The sequence below is a fragment of the Thermobia domestica genome, chromosome 13 (assembly GCF_964235325.1).
Source record: "Thermobia domestica chromosome 13, izTheDome1.hap1.1, whole genome shotgun sequence".
Taxonomy (NCBI): Eukaryota; Metazoa; Arthropoda; class Insecta; order Zygentoma; family Lepismatidae; genus Thermobia; species Thermobia domestica.
This window is the reverse complement of record NC_137466.1, coordinates 28,565,746-28,585,930: the sequence shown is the minus strand read 5'-3', so window position 1 is coordinate 28,585,930 and position 20,185 is coordinate 28,565,746. Positions and strand designations below refer to the sequence as shown.

At 38.0% G+C, this 20,185-nt stretch overlaps 1 protein-coding gene across 2 annotated transcripts in view; it reads left to right on the top strand.

Annotated features, from left to right (window-relative positions):
• LOC145668061 (piwi-like protein Siwi) overlaps nucleotides 1–20,185 on the top strand; it is a 164,258-nt gene that overhangs the window by 38,204 nt on the left and 105,869 nt on the right. For both annotated transcript variants that reach the window (XM_081735559.1, XM_081735558.1), the window contains exon 6: nucleotides 8,131–8,484. In XM_081735559.1, coding sequence (XP_081591685.1) covers nucleotides 8,131–8,484 — 354 coding nt within the window. The remainder of the gene's footprint in view (nucleotides 1–8,130; nucleotides 8,485–20,185) is intronic.

The window sequence follows — 20,185 nt, the reverse complement described above, 5'->3', positions numbered from 1 at the left end:
GAGTGGTTCGGATCCCACATTAAACTGTAGACCTTGTCGTTAGGACGTCATTTTCATCTCATGGAAGGCAATAGCAAACCACCATGGGTCACACCTTTCACAGGGAGCTGCTGCAGGTCAAAGATCTGCTTTCAGGCAGAACACGTCATCATAATCATCATTCTGTATAGGCCTATATAAAGATGTTTCCTTCTAACCATAGCTCTGTAATAATGAAATGAAGTGAAATATTCAGTTTAACGTCCCACGTTATGCATCGAAGCTAAGGGTGATGATGAGGAATGAGTGAAATGGTGGAATGAAGAAAGAGAGTAAACGGGAAAACCCCGAGAAAACCCATGCACACGATGTTTGTCCACCACAAAGCCCACTTGGCGAGAACTGGGATCGAACCAGGGACTCCACGCACCAAAGGTGAACGCTGTACCAGTAAACCACCGCGGCCCCTTGTAGCTCTGTCATAATTGGGAATGTTTAAAGTCCGAATCTTACTTTTTTAGTAGGTAAACAACCTCATGGTAGAGGTCTGCACGAGCTCGGGCCTAGGGCCGGACTTGGGCCGGGCCCGGGCCGTAAATTTTTAAGTAAACAATCATATTTGTCGGGACCTTTTCGGGCATAATACAACGATATTTTCTGGAGAAATTTTTAACGCACACCTAAATTTGTAACTTGAGACGCCCACACTTAAAATCACTGTGCAATTGAGTTGAGTTGATTTTGAGTTTAACGTCCCGTTCAGCAGCGAGGCTATATGAGACGTGGACCTACTGATTAACGTGGAATCCGAACCACATGAGCTCCCGCCGGGAATCGAACCCGGGTCTCCCACGCCAAAGGCGCGTACGCTAACCGCTTAGCCACGTAGGAGCTCCACTGTGCAATTGAGAGAAAAGCTGTGTAATAGAGAAAAAACTAAAAGTAACAGAAATAAATATGCTTAGCTTGTCTAAGTGAAAATACTGCTTCTTACACTGAATTAAAAGGAACAAGAGCATTGGGAACAACCTGTCTTGGTTTTTTCAGACAATGTCAGTTTATATTATATGAGAATTTATATAATTACTCTTTTTTTTTTAAAGAGAGAATTCATAGTTAACTAAATGTAAACGATAACCTTTATTTCCTTGTTGTCTTTGAATCATGAAAGCTTTTAAACTGCAAAATTAAACATCTAATTGTTGCAAATAAAAAAATACAATTTTGCCTTAATTGTTAAGTTTTTGTAATTCGGGCGTATTTCGGACTCATTTGATTATCACATGGGGTCGGGCCTAAATGCTAAAACATATTTCTAACTCGGGTCGAGCCTCATTTTATTAATTCACGGGCCAGGCCCGTGCAGACTACCTCATGGATACACTGTAAGCAGTGACGCTTTCCGACGGGACGATCCCTTCAAGCCTTCTGAAGGGAAAAATTCTCTTTTTATTATTTTTTAATTGGTATGAACCGGCAAGATAATTTTTCCAATTTATTAAACCAATAATTTGCGACTATACGGTGCGGCAATGCGACTGAAGACGGGCGGCATTCTTTCCATAATCTCACCATATACACAAAATACAAAAGTAACGAACTCTTCACTTCTCTCCCAACAAGCCTTCCGCGACCTGGTTTCAGGATGTCATTGCCGAATATATCTTTGAAACAGAAATGGACTTGTTGGTAATAAAATGGGCGGCACTGTCACAAAAAAAAAAGCTCCTAAATAGATCAAGGTTGCTCCGCCCTGTCAAAGATAAAATGTGTGCTTCGGTTCAATGACCACACTTAAGGGTTGAGAAAGGTGAGCACCTTATCGAAGTTCAGGCGAGGAATCAGTGGTTTGTTAAAACTGCTGGCATTAGTGTGGCCCCGTCTACCCGATTGATTTGTGTCGAAGAAGTTGTTGTTCTCGGGGGTGTTTCTCTGTTTTCTAAGTAGTGTCTTTCTTTCGTGTGTTTGCGTTTCAGAGCAGTAGTGAGTGTGTGAAGCGCATTACGTGATTATTGTCTGTGAAAATCAAATCATGTCGGGTCCGTCCAAATCCACAATGTGCTCCGGAAAACCTCTTAGAGGGCAAGCCAGAGAAATTGTTTTCAATGTTGCAACGTATTTGCAAAATCAAAAAGAGTTATATAAACTTAAGTATAATGTTGTCGAATCCACAAGCGCTGCCACGGGATTATCTAAATTGATGGTTTCTCAAATTTTAAAAGAAGGGAAACAGTTGCTGGCTAAAGGTGAGCTGAATTTCTCTACACCGACAGGTAAAAAGAACCCAAGGAAAAAGCGAATACAAACAGATGATTTTGCTAAAGGTGCAATTAGGCGAAAAATTCGTGAATTTTACGCAGTAAAGAAAGTAGTTCCAACATTACGAAAACTAACTAAAGCTATAAGAGAAGACGGCATATTAGATTGTAGCAGTGAGTATTTAAGGTTTATAGGGTTTAGGTGGAGAAAATGTCAGTCAAGGAGAAAGATTTTGATTGAAAATCCGAACATTGCTGAGTGGCGTGCACGATATTTAAGGGACATGCGTGAATACAGAAAACAAGGTAGGCCAATTGTATATGTTGATGAAAACTACATTCACGCATCACATTCAGTACCTGCGTGTTGGCAAAGTGAGAGTGAAATAGCTGTAACATAAACTGTTGGAAAAGGGCCACGTCTTATTATTGTCCATGCAGGAGGGGAATTTGGGTTTGTTGATAATGCTCTATTAATGCTCAAATCTAAGCAAAAAAAATGGAGATTATCATGATGACATGAACAGTAGAATTTTTTCAAAATGGATTGATGAAAAACTACTTCCCGAAAACAGCTTTGTTGTCGTTGATAATGCCAGTTATCACAATGTTCAAATCAAAAAAAGACCAACTATGTCTTCACTTAAAAGCGACATGATACAGTGGCTATCAACGACAGACAAAACTATAAACGAAACCGAATTTGAAGCGGAGAATAGAGTAAACACATTGTAGAGAATGAACAAAAGACAACTGTTCTTAAGAATTCAAAGTGTGCCTTATGTGAAACAATACGTGATTGACAAGAAATTTATAAACGCGGAGCACACTATAATAAGACTTCCACCTTACCACGCAGACTTACATCCTATTGAACTTGTGTATGGGGAAATCAAGAGCAAAGCAAGGCAATGCATTTCCGATTCACTGGACGCAAAGAAAGAATTACTGGGAAAGTTATTTAATGAATATTCACCACAGAAATGGGTAAAATGTTGTGAACACGTGAAAAAAATTGAAGATTCTTACTTTGAAAGAGGCGGACTTATGGATGAGCGTGTAGATGAACTGATAATTAGATTTGATGAAACCGATTCAGACTCAGATTCATCGGCTAATACAGACTCAGATGAGTGGGAGAGTGAAACTGAAGGAAAAATGGAAAACATTTAGAAGGTGAGCTATGTTCTATCGCTTATTTATTTTTCATTAAAATTCATTGCGAACTTTTCCACCTTTTTTATTCATATATTACGTTGGTAAGAAATGTCCCTGATCACACTTAATTCTTTAAATATTCAAAGAGAAAATATTAAAATGCACGAACAATTTAATGCAGTCAATATACAGCATTTACACTCAAATGTAGAAAATCCTCAGACCATTCCGCTCCCTGCAGTTTGCAATACTGCAAAACATCATCGTCGCGGAGAAGAGAGTGGGGAAATGTAGGATTAGATGCGCAACAGGTCTTTACTATAGGTTCAGTAATCCCGGTGACGAGTTAGCTGCTTTATTGATCGGACATAAATGATGAATGTTAGGAAGAATTTCAACTTGTAATTTACGCATTAGAAGACATCGTAATGGTTACTAACAGGCTATAATTTGGTTATTAGAAGACATCGTAATGATGACTGATAGAGTATACTTTGATTATTACAAGACATTGTTAAGACTGATAGGCTGTAATTTGGTATTAGAAGACACCGTAAATGTGACTGATAGGCTTAAAGCCTAAACGTATTATTCTAACATGTTTGTATTACTACACGTCATTAAAGCAATTCTCTGATATGTATACTTAATATAAAAGGCCATAATTCGTGGACTAAAAGAATTACTATCTTCGTATCTTCTGGCAAACAGGTTATTAATTTTTTAGCTCTGAAACTATGTTCTGTAATACTTGCTACTATTAGATTACCTCAGAGAGTGTGTATCAAAGAAAAATAAGTTTTAGATTTGTACACCGTTTCACATACGGATTCTCGTTACATAAAATATATGAATCAGTATCAGTTAACGAAACATTAAATTATATGTGCAGTTATTAAGAAGTGAACTCAATTAAAAGAATATTGATAACATAACATTTGACACTTGACACAAACTATGCCATTTAAATCAGCAAAAAATATTAACAGCACATTTGAAGATTTCATGTCAGTGATTTATTACAGTTCAGAGAGTAATCAGTCATCATTTATAGTACTGGAACGGATACCAAAATAGTTCATTACATCCTGGTTGTGTATTTTTGCTCCCACATTCTAATCACCACTATCACAGCCATTTTGACTCTTTTTCCCAACTGCTTTCACTTGCAGTTACACGTTGCAAGTGGATGGAGAAGTTATAAAAGTGGCCGAACAAGCGTGACGCACAAATAAGGAGCAGGACGTGCTTTAACATCCACCGCTTACTCGAACGCTATAACAATCAAGGCGATCAAGTTTTTAGGAGAATCGTCACGGATTTCTCATTACGAGCCAGACTCCAGAGAGAAAGTATGAAGTGAAAATACCCAATATCACGAATGAAAAGGAAATTAAGAACCCCAACTGTCAGCATATTTTGGGATTGGAAAGGGCCTATATTGGAAGACTATCTGGAAAAGGGGCGCAAAGTTGACAGTGCAAGATATAGTCACTTGCTTGCCAGCAATTTGCACCTTACTGCGAGATTTATGTCGAAAACACTTTCTGTCGCTTGATTACCTTCCTCTGTTCTTCATAAACTCTCATAACCAACAGTGCGACATGTTCTTCTTGCAACAGAAGAAAGGAAAATAAAGCCATTGAGATCAAACTTTTGTAGCATTACAACAACAGTATAACTTCGTAACATGAAAGGGCAGAACGCAATGCGTACAATCTAAAGAAAAATATGGCAAAGTTGATGATACATTTTTGACTTTCTCTCGTATGTATCGGTTCCTGTAAACTAAATATGCCATATTTTCTAAAGAAAATTTCCAAGACCCAAGGTATTTGATGAAATGGATGTGTTCCAAGTTGAATCGAAGCTGTTCTTTTATACACCCTTTCCCATTCTTTCTCTCTCTCTTTTTTTTTCTTTGTTTCTTTTTTCTTTGTCTGTCTTTCTTTCTCTTTCAAGGGCCCAGTGCACTCACATTATTTTGGCGCTCTACTTGACGAATGGGGATAAGTACAGGCCTCAGATATTGTGAGTTCTATTGGCTCAAATATAACTGCATATCCAGTGAAGCCCTTAGAGTTTTAAGGGTTCAAGTAACTTATTACGATAACGGAATTCGAAAATGTCGGAAAATTAATCCATATAACACACAAAAATACTTAGCAAACAATGATAAAAGAGAATGAGTTTCTGCCTTTTGTTCGTAGTGGAAAGCTTTAGATTTTGGTTATGTTTACACAGTGTCATATAAATGATTAGCAATCATCTGAAATTCCAGCCGCATTTGCCAAAGTCAGTTATTAATGATTTTTTTCCCTCTTTATTAAAATGATTTTTTCCCTGTTTATTAACTTTTCAGGTTCTTCAAAATACGACAGCAACTAATAACATGACTACTACATATTCTATGAGATATACAAGTACTGAGATCTTGTAAGAGTGCGTCAGAGGGAAGTTAAGAATTTGTAAATTTTTTTAAGGGAGGAAAAGAGTTGACCTTCGTGTTTAAAGTGTATCAAATAAATACTTTCTTCCAGGTTTACAAAATAAGAAAATACCTCTAGTTAATTACAATGTTCTGCAAGAAGACACATAAAAAGAATCACTAATAAGACTCGCTAGAGGAGTATCATTTGTAGCAAAAATGTCCCTTGGAACACCTTGAGATTGGAAAAAATTGCTAAGCTTTTGATTTTATGTAAAGTCACCTTTCTCCTCTGGCTAGAATGGATCACTTTTAATGTATTGTACATAAAATAATATAGATTCAGGATTTTTAAATTGGTTTTAAATATAGATTCATGTGCTTAATACTTGTAGTTAGCCGTCAAATTCATAATTTAACTACGTCAATGGCATTCATTTCTTGCCTTTCAACAGGCTATTCGTTTTGCAAGTATAATAATGAATTCATATCTTATTGATTTGCTCTATGTACAGGGTGAGTCAAAAGTCCTTGGGCACCTGCATAAGTTTAAAAATCGACGGGAAAAGTAAAAAGTGGTGATGGGAACAGAGGTTTCATGAGGGGCCGTAACTTTTGGAGTGTATGTCATTCATGGCCGCCATTTTGGATTTAAGTTATTTTTTTTAATGGGAAGGGGGTGTATGACACATCAAATAACACTAGCTTAAGTTCAGGAATTTAGTGGTATATTTTTTTTTTTCTATCTTGTACAGTTTAGAAGTTATTAATGTTCAAAGGTGGGAAATTACCTTGATACTGACTCAGTTCTTTCTTTGTTCCAGGTGATTTAAAATGGGTCTGACACGTGAACAGAAGATCGAAATCATCCTTATATCAGGGGAACGCAGCTACCGAACAATAGCAGCTGACTACAATAGACGGCACCCAGACAGAGAACCGGTGTCGCATAGCACGGTGGCTCACGTGATCACCAAATTCTGGGAGACTAGCTCTGTTCAAGATAGGGCACGTAGTGGGCGACCAAAGACTGCCACCAATGAGGAAACTGCAACGGCGGTTGTTGCGTCGTTTGTGAAAAGTCCTAAACGAAGTACCCGTCGTGTGTCCCTAGCATGTGCAATAAGCCAATCCTCCGTTGTCCGGATATTGCACGCCAATCAGTGCCATCCTTACAAGCTGCACATGCAAGATAAACTGAACGAGGATGACCCTGATCGCCGGTTGGAATTCTGCATGTGGGCTACTGAACAACACAAACTGGATCCTGCGTTTGCCAAGGGCATACTGTTCAGCGACGAGGCGTATTTCACTTTGAACGGGGAGGTTAATCGACATAATTGTCGATACTGGTGTGACGCAAACCCGAACTGGGTTGACCCGAGTCGAGAACATAGTCCAGCGAAGGTGATGGTGTGGTGTGGCATATGGGACACCCGCATCATTGTGCCATTTTTAATTAGAACACCTTGACTGTTCCACAGTATCTGATGCTGCTGCAGAACCTTGTGTTCCCTGCCACACTGCACGCTGACGGCGTTTTCCCATCTTATTTTCAGCACGATGGAGCCCCTCCACACTATGGACTTGGTGTCCGTGAATGGTTAGATGAACAACTGCCAGGGAAGTGGATTGGTCGCCTTTGGTCCCGTGGAGTGGCCGCCCAGATTCCCTGACTTAACGCCCCTTGATTTTTATCTATGGGGACATCTTAAGAAGCAGATAGTGTATGCTGAGACAATCCGTGATTTGAGACACCTGGAGGAACGCATCCAACAAGCCTGTGACCAAATTTCAGGAGAATTCTCCTTCGTGTGCAGTCAGAGTGGTTGCGGCGACTACAGTTATGCATTGCACGGGATGGACAACACGTAGAACATGTGTTGTAGCATTCAGTATCAAGGTAATTTCCCACCTTTGAACATGAATAACTTCTAAACTGTACAAGATAGAAAAAAAAAAACAAAACAAATTACACCACTAAATTCCTGAGCTCAAGCTAGTGTTATTTGATGTGTCATACACCCCCCTTCCCATTTAAAAAAAATTGACTTGAATCCAAAATGGCAGATTTCAAGATGGCGGCCATGAATGACATACACTCCAAAAGTTACGGCCCCTCATCAAACCTCTGTTCCCATCATCACTTTATACTTTTCCCGTCAATTTTCAAGCTTATGCAGGTGTCCAAGGACTTTTGACTCACCCTGTATTATTCTTACATACGTGTTGTTTCAATCCTCATATAAGCAAACTTCACATAATAATAATAATAATAATAATTGAATTTTCTTCCCTGTTTTTCAGCCAATGGAGCTATTTTCACCTAGAGAAGGAGATACTCCTGTAAGAATTGAAATAAAACTGGTAGGGGATGTTGCTGTTGGCGATTACCATTATTTACAGTTTTTTAATATTCTGATGAGAAAATGTTTAGGACATCTGAATCTTCAGTTGGTAGGAAGAAATTTTTTCGATGCTGCCGCTAAAGTTGAAGTGAGAGAGTTTCGCCTTGCACTGTGGCCAGGATACGTCACCAGTATTCGCCAGCATGAGTCTTCTATCCTGATGTGTGCTGAGATTGCTCATAAGGTTATGAGAAATGACACTGCTTTTCAACTTTTGGAAGAATGTATCCGAGAGAGTCCACAAGATTATAAGGTAATGAAATATTCATTTATTATGTAGAAAATATCAATAAGTGCAGAAATGTTGGAAATAAATGAGATCGATATTTTTGACGTTCAGCTATTAGTAGCGTCAGGCAAAATTTTTCGCTGGTTAAAATAAGAAAAAATAGTAATATGTTCCGTTAGTCAGTCATGTTTTACTATTACTGAAGCGCTCTTGAATTGTTAGAAAGAAAATATAATGAAAAATCAGTAAATAATAAATAATTTATGTAAATAAAAATTAAATATTACTATTGTGGGCTGAATTTGGATTTCAGCGGCATCGGAAGTGTCACTGTTCATCTTAGCGACCCCGAAAACTATGGATTCGACACTAATATCGGTCATTTTCGATCATATATATATTTATATTGCCCTCCCCTTTCCCTAAGTTGCACCATTAAAGTGCAATAATAAAAGCCATACCAGGCCCGAACCTCATCTATGTGACAACTTTGATCGAGATCAGTCGCGTGGTTCAGTTATTAGTTTTGTTTATTTTTATATATCTTCCACTTCCCAACCCCAATGTCGTACTGTCAAAGTGAAATGATAAAAAGCATCCCAGGCCCGAACCTTATCTATGTTTCTACAAATCTATGTTGAAAATTTGATCGAGATCGGTCGGGTGGTTCAAGAGTTTTGAAATCTCACACACTGTTACTTTCATATAGATAGATAGATACTATGCAATACTCTGATAAATGAGTATGTTGTGATTGCATTGTTTCATACCTTCATTGCGCCGTTGAAGTCGTTTTTGTCCTATCAGCTGTCTTTGCCAGTTCTCTAAACGTATTCTCTGAGTACGATGGCATTAAGTAAAGTCTTTCAGTAAGTTATGAGGTGGGTACGAAAGCGTGTGGTGGCCAGGAGCAATCTCTCAAGTCGCTGTATTGTCCGAATCAGTTTCAAATAGCAGATACATTATACAAGGACATTGTGTTGTCCTGAAAGCCTGCTACCATCTTAAAGATTCTTGTTGCCTGCGGTATTAACTATGTGGAATGTGGAAGTATCGCATGTGAATGATGGAACCCAATTTTTTCCCATTTCATTTTTGCTGCCGATACCCATCAGTTCATACATTTCCTTTACAACTTCTTGGTGCCATCCTTGGAATTAACTGTACTCTACTATTAAGATAAAGAAAGAAAGAAAAATGAAACTTAAATAAATCAAATATGGATTTATGTGGTGTATTAAATTTTTCGGTGCTAATAGGGTGCTTAACGGGCGTCGTGGTGCGCGTGGCTCACGATCAGATTGTCCATAGGAACACACATGTTTTTAGTGTTGATCCGTCATTGTAAGGTATTGGGAATTGTTTAGACAAAGTCGTAGGCGATGTCGGTCTAGAAAGACAAAAATAATGTTGGCAGCCGCTGAGCTGACACATTTGAATGCCACCACCTCACCGGCTGTAGCTTGTTCATATGCTGCAGTGTCCCAATGTTTTCCCGCTTAATAAACTGTTTATTACTTCTACATATAATCTAATATTTAATAATCTTGGAGACATTTTAAAATTCACGAGTGAACAAGCATCCTACAAAGAAATTGAATACACTTGTTTTCTAGTGAAGTGATATCAAGTCGATGATCTTAAACTAGTAAATATTACAATGAAACTAACAATATGTATGAGCAACCTCACAAAACCTCACTTGAATACATAAATCCTTCTAAATCATCAAAGTATCATGTAACATATTTATTTGAGTAGCCTTTCGCTGACAGTTCTCACCCAGCAATATGGTTCTAGACGTAGCACGTTAGTCTCGAACTTCTACAAATTCTCCTTGCTGGTCGAGTGATGAGCGCGAGTGCCTTTGGTGCAAGTGGTCACAGGTTCAATTCTGGGTGAGAGAGCGCAAAAATTTATTTTACAGTCATTTACTTTCATTAATCATCTGTCTCCTTTAGCCTAAATGGCATTACTGTGGGATGATAAACGAAAGTCCATTTCTTTTCGAATTTCTAATATAAAAAATGTTTATATGCAGAACATTTTATGTAGTATGGTAAACTTTCTCCACAAGTCGGGATCGAGAAACTGCGCATAAACAGTATTTAGATAGAGATGTTCAAGAGGGAACACAGGCAGAATCTGCCGAGCAGACAACAAAGGATTGGCTTCTAAACCTGTGGCCGGAAAACAGGTCAGAGAGACAGAAAAGAGAGAACAGATCTCTCAGGTTGAGGGCAGGAAAGAAGAGGATATGCGCAATGTACACTCATGTCCAAAATGATTGTCGCATATCTATAACTACCTTGTTAAGAATATAATTTGATAATGATTTTGCAGGGTACTTTTAATACTAATACTATGTGTATAATCGGGAAATGTATATTTGTGGTAAATCTCATAGGAAAAGAATGATAAATACGAAAATAAGAATGAGTAAAGCAAATACTCATTCTAAATAAACAAGAAAGATTTATTTTCTCATCTGCTTCAGAAGCTGGAAAGCTTCAAGCGCACTTTCCCACAAAGCATCATTGTCCACGTACCGTTTCTTCGTGACATGTGATTTTAGGATATCCCATAGGACCTTGTATTGTGTCGTAAGGTCTAAACTTCAAGGCGGCTAAGGATAAGGGCCTGGTGAATTTGGGGATCCACGTCCTGTCTACCACCAAGGAACTTCGTTCAGGCGTTCACGAACAGCAAATGCAAAGTGGACGGGTGCTCCATCGTGTTTGTTGATGCCCAGATTCTGCAACTGTGGAAGAGGCCAGTCATTCAGTATCTCCAGATAAATAACTTAGGTCATGGGACTCTCAAAGAAGTGCATTCATCAGAGAACGCGCTTCCGACTAGAAATGGTGGAGAAAGCATACAAGAAGATCCTTTATGCTTCCTGCCGGCGGGTTTAAGTCATCGTTGGGTAGTTCACTGATTGTCATTGGCCAGAACGCGTGCAGGCCGAAGTCCATTTTTATGTGGAGCTGCATTGTGCCTTGCGATTCTGCAGAACGCTTTCTAGTCGACTTCCAGGTGAACGCATTACTGACGCACTAACTTCTGCATACGTTTCCTTTCGTGTTGACGGACAAGCACAATGAGGGACATCCAAAACACTTTCCAGGCGAAAAGCTTTCTTTTCTCATATGATCAAAGTCTTCGTTACCGAATTGTTCACAAACTTATCCATCCACCAGCGGCATACTTTCGATGTTGTGCTTTCATTCGTGGACACACACACGTGCTACTAAGCGCTCCTCCAAAGTGAAGTCACTAGTATTTGCCATTGTTGATCACCGAACACGGAAAGGCAAGACAATGAATTGGTCAGCGCACAGACTTATTCTTTTCACTCCGTGTGCAGCCACGTGGCAGTTATGTGGCAATCACTTGACAACTCCCGTGAGAAGCACTGTTGATATATCAATGATCAGGATGGGAGGTTCAAGTCTTAAATATCTTAACATCTCACATTGTTACACGTATTTAGTTCGGGTGTATCGGGATTTTTTGGCCACCCTGTATAGTAGTTCAAAACCAAAAGATGAAATTCTGTAGTTTAATGTCCCACTTTATGCCCTTTGTGCTAAAGGAAACATTTAATTAATGAAAGTGAATGTTAGTGAAATATTATTATTATTATTATTATTATTTTTTTTTTTTTTTTGCTTACCCACAAGAAATCGAACCCAAAACCAAGTGCATCAAAGGCATATATGCTAGCCACTAGGCCAGCGAGAAGGGCTTGTAGAAGTTCGAGGCTAACGTGCAAATAAGATTTTCCATAGACTAAAATATTAACTCCTATACACTTTGATGTCTGCCGCTCATATTTCGCATTTTTATTAATCTCGGTTGGTACTTTACGAATGTATATAACATATCTAGATCTCCGATTGTTGGGAGAGAACGTTTACTTATAAACAGCTACTATATATCACTTCACAATTGTGAACAAATTTACTCTGCAGAATTAAATACAGTTTCAAACTAGTTTCGTGCTCCTGTATTTCTCATGCACAGAAGAAAACATGGCTCAGTGCACTATGCGACCTTATTAGAGATATCACATGCTAACATGCCTGGAGATTTCTTCGGCGTCAATTGTTAACTTACTTCGTTTGCTGTCCTCTTATACAGTTTCAGAAACTCAAAGGCTCAGTTCCTTTTCTCCAAAAACCACAAAACAGCACTCAAATAATGTCAACGGACAAATCCCTCCGTTGGCAAAACTCATCCGTCAGTGCTTGTACGACGTTGCCGTATTTATTTCCAAATTGTCAAGAAAGGGGTCTGATGGTCACTGACTATTTTTTCTTTCTTTCTTTTTTTTTTGTTCCAATTTTTAAAGATCTTTTTCACAACTCACTTTTTTTTTACTTCCCCGTAACTCAGATTTGCTGTGAAGCTAGAGCAGTGTACCACAACAAGCATAAGCAACTTCCCTGAATGCTGATTGATTACTATAGCAATAGAATAATAAGCGCTATATAAATAGTGACCATTGACTGTAGCAAAACCAGGGAAATGTACTGTAATAGACACACTCTCAAATTTTGATAAACGCTGAAGTCTATTGTGTAACACAAATCGAATACTATTACCATTATAATAATAAATGCGTCTAATATACGAGGGCGGGGTGAAAAGTTCTCGGCCTGACCCAGAGATGGTACTCCAATCAGCAAAATTTTACTGTTCTTGCTTGGGGGTGCTTTTCAGTTGTTCGTATAACAAGTGTCAACTTGTTCTCTCAAGTAGTTTGTATGTGGACATTTTTGTAGTTAGACGTCTTGCGTGTTAGTTGTGAAAATGAATAAACTAGAATATGGTGCGGTAATCAAATTTTTCGTTTTGGATGGATTAACCCCTACGGAAGTTCATCCAGAGTTGACAAAGGTTTACGGGGACTCTGCTTCTTCCATGTCAACTGTTAAAAAGTGGGCAACTGAATTTAAACGTGGTCGCACATCCCTCGAAGATGACCCACGTGAAGTAAGGCCGAAAACCGCAACCACACTGGAAACAATCGAAAAAGTGCATGATATCGTGTTGGACGACAGGCGAGTGAAGGTGAGTAAGATAACTGAGAGTGTGGGGATATCGGAGGAATGGGTGCGAAACATCTTGCACAAAGAACTAGGGATGCGAAAGCTCTGCGCAAGATGGGTGCCAACCAAAAGCAAATGCGAAAACGATTTTCGCAACAATCTTTGGACCGATTCAAAAGGGATCCGACCAATTTTGTGCGGCGATTTGTGACAATGGATGAGACATGGGTTCACCCTACACACCAGAAATGAAACAGCTGCCCAAGCAGTGGATGGAAGCCGGTGGTACAGCGCCGAAGAAAGCGAAGACGATCGTATTGGCCGGAAAGGTCATGGCCAGTGTGTTTTGGGATACGAAAGTGATCCTGTTAATTGATTACCTTGCAAAAGGGAGAACAATTATAGGCGAATATTACTCCAACCTTCTTGATCAGCTGGATGCCGAAATTCGCGAGAAGAGGCCTGGCTTGAGGAAGAAAATCATCTTTCACCAGGACAATGCATCTGTGCACAAGGGTGCGTTGGCGATGGGAAAATTGCGGGATTTGTACTATTTGCTCGGCCATCCCCCATATTATCCTGATTTGGCACCATCAGACTTGTATCTGTTCCCAACTTGAAGAAATTTCTTTCTGGGAAGCGCTTCACATAGAATGAAGAAGTTGAGAGAGTCGTGGATGACTATTTTCACAACCTTCCAGACTCTCGCTTCCGGGAAGGAATACTGATAGAGAAACACTGGACCAAGTGCATTGAAGTTCAGGAAGGTTATATCGAAAAATAAAATCATTTTTGAACTGAAATTCGCAATCTTTCATTGTCAAGCCGAGATTTTTTCATCCCCGCCCTCGTAGTGCTGTCCACGAAACGAGACAAGAAATAAGGTTTCCTTGTCTCATCCCTTAAATTTTGTAAGTGATATCTCGTCTAGGGATGGCCAAAATATCCGGATAACGGATATCCGGATAAGAAATTATCCGGTATCCGTTTTTGAGGAAACGGATAATCCGGATAACGGATAATATCCGGATGACGGATAATATCCGGATGACGGATAACGGATAATATCCGGATGACGGATAATATCCGGATGACGGATAACGGATAATATCCGGATAACGGATAATATCCGGATGACGGATAACGGATAATATCCGGATGACGGATAATATCCGGATGACGGATAATATCCGGATAACGGATAATATCCGGATGACGGATAACGGATAATATCCGGATAACGGATAATATCCGGATGACGGATATCGGATAATATCCGGATGACGGATAACGGATAATATCCGGATGACGGATAATATCCGGATGACGGATAACGGATAATATCCGGATGACAAATAATATCCGAATAACGGATAATATCCGGATGACGGATAATATTCGGATAACGGATAATATCCGAATGAAGGATAACGGATAATATCCGAATTACGGATAATATTCGGATGACAAATAATATTCGGATAATGGATAAAAAATAATATCCGGATAAAGGATAATGTCCAGATGATATATAATATTCGGAAACGGATAATATTCGGATGTCAAATAACGAATTATGTCCCGATAATGAATTATATCTAACTTACGGATAACGGAGAATATTTGCGTGAAGAATATCAAGACAATTATTGAGTATCTGGAAATTAATTATTGCTGACTATAAAATAATTGTGAGATTGCCTTGTTCGGGTTTTTACAATTGGTTTTAAATACAATTTGTTTATTACAAAAAAATATAGGATAATAAGTTTCAGAATATTATATGTATATTGTGCGTGTTTGCATTTTAAACGCTTAAAATAGGGATGGGCACGAGTCGAGCCAAAGGTAATTTTCTCGAGTCGAGTTCCGAACCGAGTCGCTGTTTTGAGATCGAGTTTCGAGTCGAGTTGAGTTTGATAAATGGCCCGCTGGTTCAGCTCGTTTTAGCTCGTTTAGAAATCATTACCTCATTAGACTAGGAAGCAAAGCCATGAGATTTGTAAGCAGTAACGTGGAATATTTTTAGTGCTGCTCGCGAGATGGGACACTGCTCGTATCGTCTCGATAACGAGACGACAATAGATATTTATAACGAGACAGCTTCAAATATGGTAAGCATCAATATAAGTATATACTGTACTTCTCACCATCAAGGCTCAGACCTGCACGGTCTAAGTTTTAAGACCAAGCAGAAGCCCACTCCGGGAAGTGATGTTAACCGGCTCAACTCGGTTCAACTGAGTGAACAGCTCGAGCCGGCTCGTTGGGATAAGACATCGGCTCGGCTCAACTTAACGGACGGCTTGAGCTGGTTCGTTGCGATGAGCCATCGACTTGACTCAAGTAAGCAGGTAGCTGAAGCCGGCTCGGTTGAGATGAGCCATTGACTCTGTTTGACTCTGCTCAGGTGAGCCTTCGGTTCGTTGGGCTCGGTTGAAATGAGTCCATCGGCTCAGCTCGACTCAGTTCAACTAAGCCAATGGCTCCAGTGGGCTCGGTTAGGGTAAGCCATCAACTTGGTTCGGTTCCGCTCTGGTGAGCCACCGGCTCAAGCCGACTCGATTGGGAGGAGCCATCGGCTCGAGCCGGCTTAATTCGGATGAGCTGTTGTCTCGGCTCAGTTGTCGGTAGGGATGCGCACGAGACGAGTCGAGATTTAAAACTGTTTCGACTCGTCTCGAGAAAACGCTGTTCAAGGTTTTATATTATATATATTTAAAACATTTACATGCCGTACATATAAGCGTTTTTTAAAGAATTTACATATTACGTAGCAAATTGCGATACAAATTTCAATTTTTACGCAAATTTGTAAATTTTATAGGGCATTTTATGCACTATAATGAGTAATTATATATTCATAAAGGAAGTCCAATAAATACGAAAGTACTTGACAATTGCATTCATTATGAAGGAAATTGTGAATTACTTTCGTATTCATTGGATTTCTTCTATGAATTTATTATTATTATTATTATTATTATTATTATTATTATTATTATTTTCTCGACTACGAAGATACAAAGAAGAATAATTCAGTCACTAGTAACCTAGAAGCGAAAATGACTTCTAATTGGAAATAATAATCTAGATCTATGCATTTAATTTCGGGCAGATGCTACAGGGTACTTTAGAATTTACTGCTTTTATTATATTTATATTTTATTATATTATTGGTCAAGTTTAGCGAAATAAGAGTTTTACCACAGAGACAAATTGAACAATTAGGGTCAGAAAAACAACGCATAGACTGTTCTTTCTTCAAACATACACACACAAAGAGAGAGTCCATTTGGTCAGGATGTTTTTTCAGTTAGCTTTGTGGCGTCTCGCAAGGAGAAATCTTGCAAGTATAGTATTCATGTACAAAGGTAATATGACGCTGTGTCACAAAGATAATAAAATAAATTAATAAATAGCACTATATATATATATATATATATATATATATATATATATATATATATATATATATATATATATATATATATATATATATATATATATATATATATAGATAGATAGATAGATAGATAGATAGATAAATATATATATATATATAACGAACTGAGGAATTATTCCCTGGAGAATTCCTTTCTCACAAAACCTGCCTTATTAGCAGCCTAAATTAACAATTGATTTTTTAAAAAACATATCTTGTTTAGTATTCACAGAGAATATTTTTTTCAAAATTTAAATTTGATGGGTGCAACAGTAGACTTTTAATACATTCACAATATATCCACTGAATTGCGAAATAGTCTACCTCCAGACGCACTTAATTTCTTAACCATCCCCAGGTTAATCGAAGAGTTTGATACATTTGAATGTGACTTAAATTTATATTCGTAACTATTCTTATTAACAGTGGCGTAACTAAAGGCTTGGAGGCCTCCCAGCAAACAGCGTGGAGTGGGGCCCCTTCTCTACGTCCCACTTCATGATTTGGGGTCCCTGATGGCTTGAGCCCCCCCGCAATGTGGGGTCTGCGGGGCCCTTATTTACGCCCCTGCTTAGGAGATTATGAAGGAACGGATGTACTGTACAAAATAGAATAAAAGTATCTAATTCGGATTTATATAATCCCACAGTCCAACCCAAGAGTGAACCACAAGAGATTGACTTTCTGATTTTAAACAAGATAATGTGCCTAGCTGAGACTTTACATTGTGAAGATTATATTAGAGAAAATTATGCAAATGCAATTTTACAATTTAATAGATATTACTAAATATTGAGCCTCCCCGTGGCTATGTGGTTAGCGTACGCTTCTTCGGCGTGGGAGCCCGCGGTTTGATTCACGGTAGGGGCTCATATGGTTCAAATTCCACGTTAAGCTGTAGGTTCACGTCTCATACAACTTTGCTCCTGAAAGGGACACTAAACTATAATCTAATTTAATATTACTATTTTTTTAATGGCTTACCAAGATGACATGAATTTGACTGCCATCAAATCCGTTTTATATTTTCACCTAATCCAGTGGATATTAATATAACAATTATAACACACGAATGTATATAAATATTCAGAAACAAGTGTATACACACACACGCACGCATACCAAATATCAACACTTCAAGACTATTTTACAAGTGGTAGACTGCGCTGCATCAAGCAGTGTTATCTTCAAACAAAACTTCGTTTTTCCATTAACGTCACATATAGTCTCGCTGCTGAACGGGACGTTAAACTCAAAATCAACTCAACTTATTTTCCCATTTGCTGAGCTGAGCTGATTTTGAGTTTAACATCCTGTTCAGCAGCGAGATTATATGAGACATGGACCTACTTATTAACTTGAAATCCAAACCATATGGTCTCCCGCCGGGAATCGAATCCGGGTCTCCTACACCAAAGGCGGGTACGCTAACCGCTTAACCACGAGGGAGCTCAATCATCTTCCCATTTGTCTGCATTATTTGATTCACCCACAGATTTGTCATATATATTTGCACTTGTCATTGGTTTTAGCATTTTCGTGGAGGGTTCAAACTTGTCACAATCTGTAAACTAAACACACTCAGAAACTAAAAGAATTACGTTCATTGTGTACGATAAAGAACTTCGTGCTTGAAACGATTGTTTCATTTTTCTCTGAACATCTTTCTTCAGCAAAAGAGTCGGTTCTCTGTATTGGAAAGAGGGAAGGGCGAATTTATATTTTATGAATGGATAGCATTTTAAGAAGTATATACAAAACATGCTGCTTCCGAGCTTCCGACATAGCCCTGAAGCATTTCTTTAACTGGCTGTCCCCTGACGTTCATACCCCCTACCTTCTCAAGTTGTAAATTGAAAAGGGACAGAAACATTCCAGATAACCACATACTCAGATTTCAGTTGACAGTAATAAAACTATGGGTAGGTAGTAAACAGTCTTTTGTAGAATCACGTTTTGCTTATTTTTGAACATTTCTGTGAATTCGACAATACAACAGCGTAAATACTGACTGGTTTTATTACTCCTACTATCGATTCAACTAAAAAGGATAATTCCCGACGGTCGTTGAACTATTTAATTTTTTTTTTTCCGTTCTCCAGAAGTGAGAATCAAGATGCTAGATGCTAAATGCGTGTAAATTATGCAGGGTGGAAAAAATCATTTTGTTATTTTTTTTTATTTAAACCAAATCTTTCTCCTCTTATACTACAAATCGCGAACTGAAGAAAAAACATTAGGAATTAGTATTAAATATTAATTATACAATTTAAGTGAAAGTACCGGAGTTGAATTTTCAATTAATCCCCAATCGTTAACCTATTTCAATCCCAAACAAAGTTTCTTAAGCATTACGGAAAAAGTACAACGTTTATCAACATTGCATTTTTTCCCAAACGTTATTGATATTTGGTAGGGCATATTTTAAAAAATCAGAACTAGCTTGCGGCACGAAATACATATAAAATCTATAAATTTCGCCTAAAGTTATAAAATCTTAAATAAAATATAAATAAATAAATAAATAAAATAAAATAAAATCTGGGAACAAACAGACATGCACATAAAAGAATTTTCTTCTTAAATTCGAATGGTGATTTCCTCGTTGGAATAGTTTATGATTTACAAACCCCATGTTACGAAGAGAAGAAAGCAGGATTGCCTTGTTACCCGTTCAAAATGGGATTTTCCCTATTCATTCTCTGCATAACACTCATTTTCATACTGTGCTGTACATACATTTGAGTCTCATCGTATTATGATTATTATCCTCCATAATTGAAATAACAGAACAGAAAAGGGATTTTACTTATTTTCAATTCAAATTAATTTATTTCGGAATTTGATTTTAATAATCACTTGATTGTTTAAAAAATCAAATGATTTAAATCTTGATTTAAATAATAATGATTTATCAGAATTAATCCAATGCTCCAGATATAGCATTTGACTAAATTTTTACTAAATCCAATAAATTATTATAGACTGCCAATTGCTCACTTAGACAATTTACGAAGTTCACTTCAGCGCAACAGTTTTATACACATTAGATATCTGGATAGTTACTTAAGTGTTGTTAGCATATTTAAAGTCTATCAGATATCATGACATATAATTATTAGTTTTAATTAACTGAAATGAGAAGAAAATTAAAGCCCGCTGGCGAAAGGTTAACTATTAACTTTAAAAATACCTGTACCTTTTCGAAGTAATAAATGCTGGTATG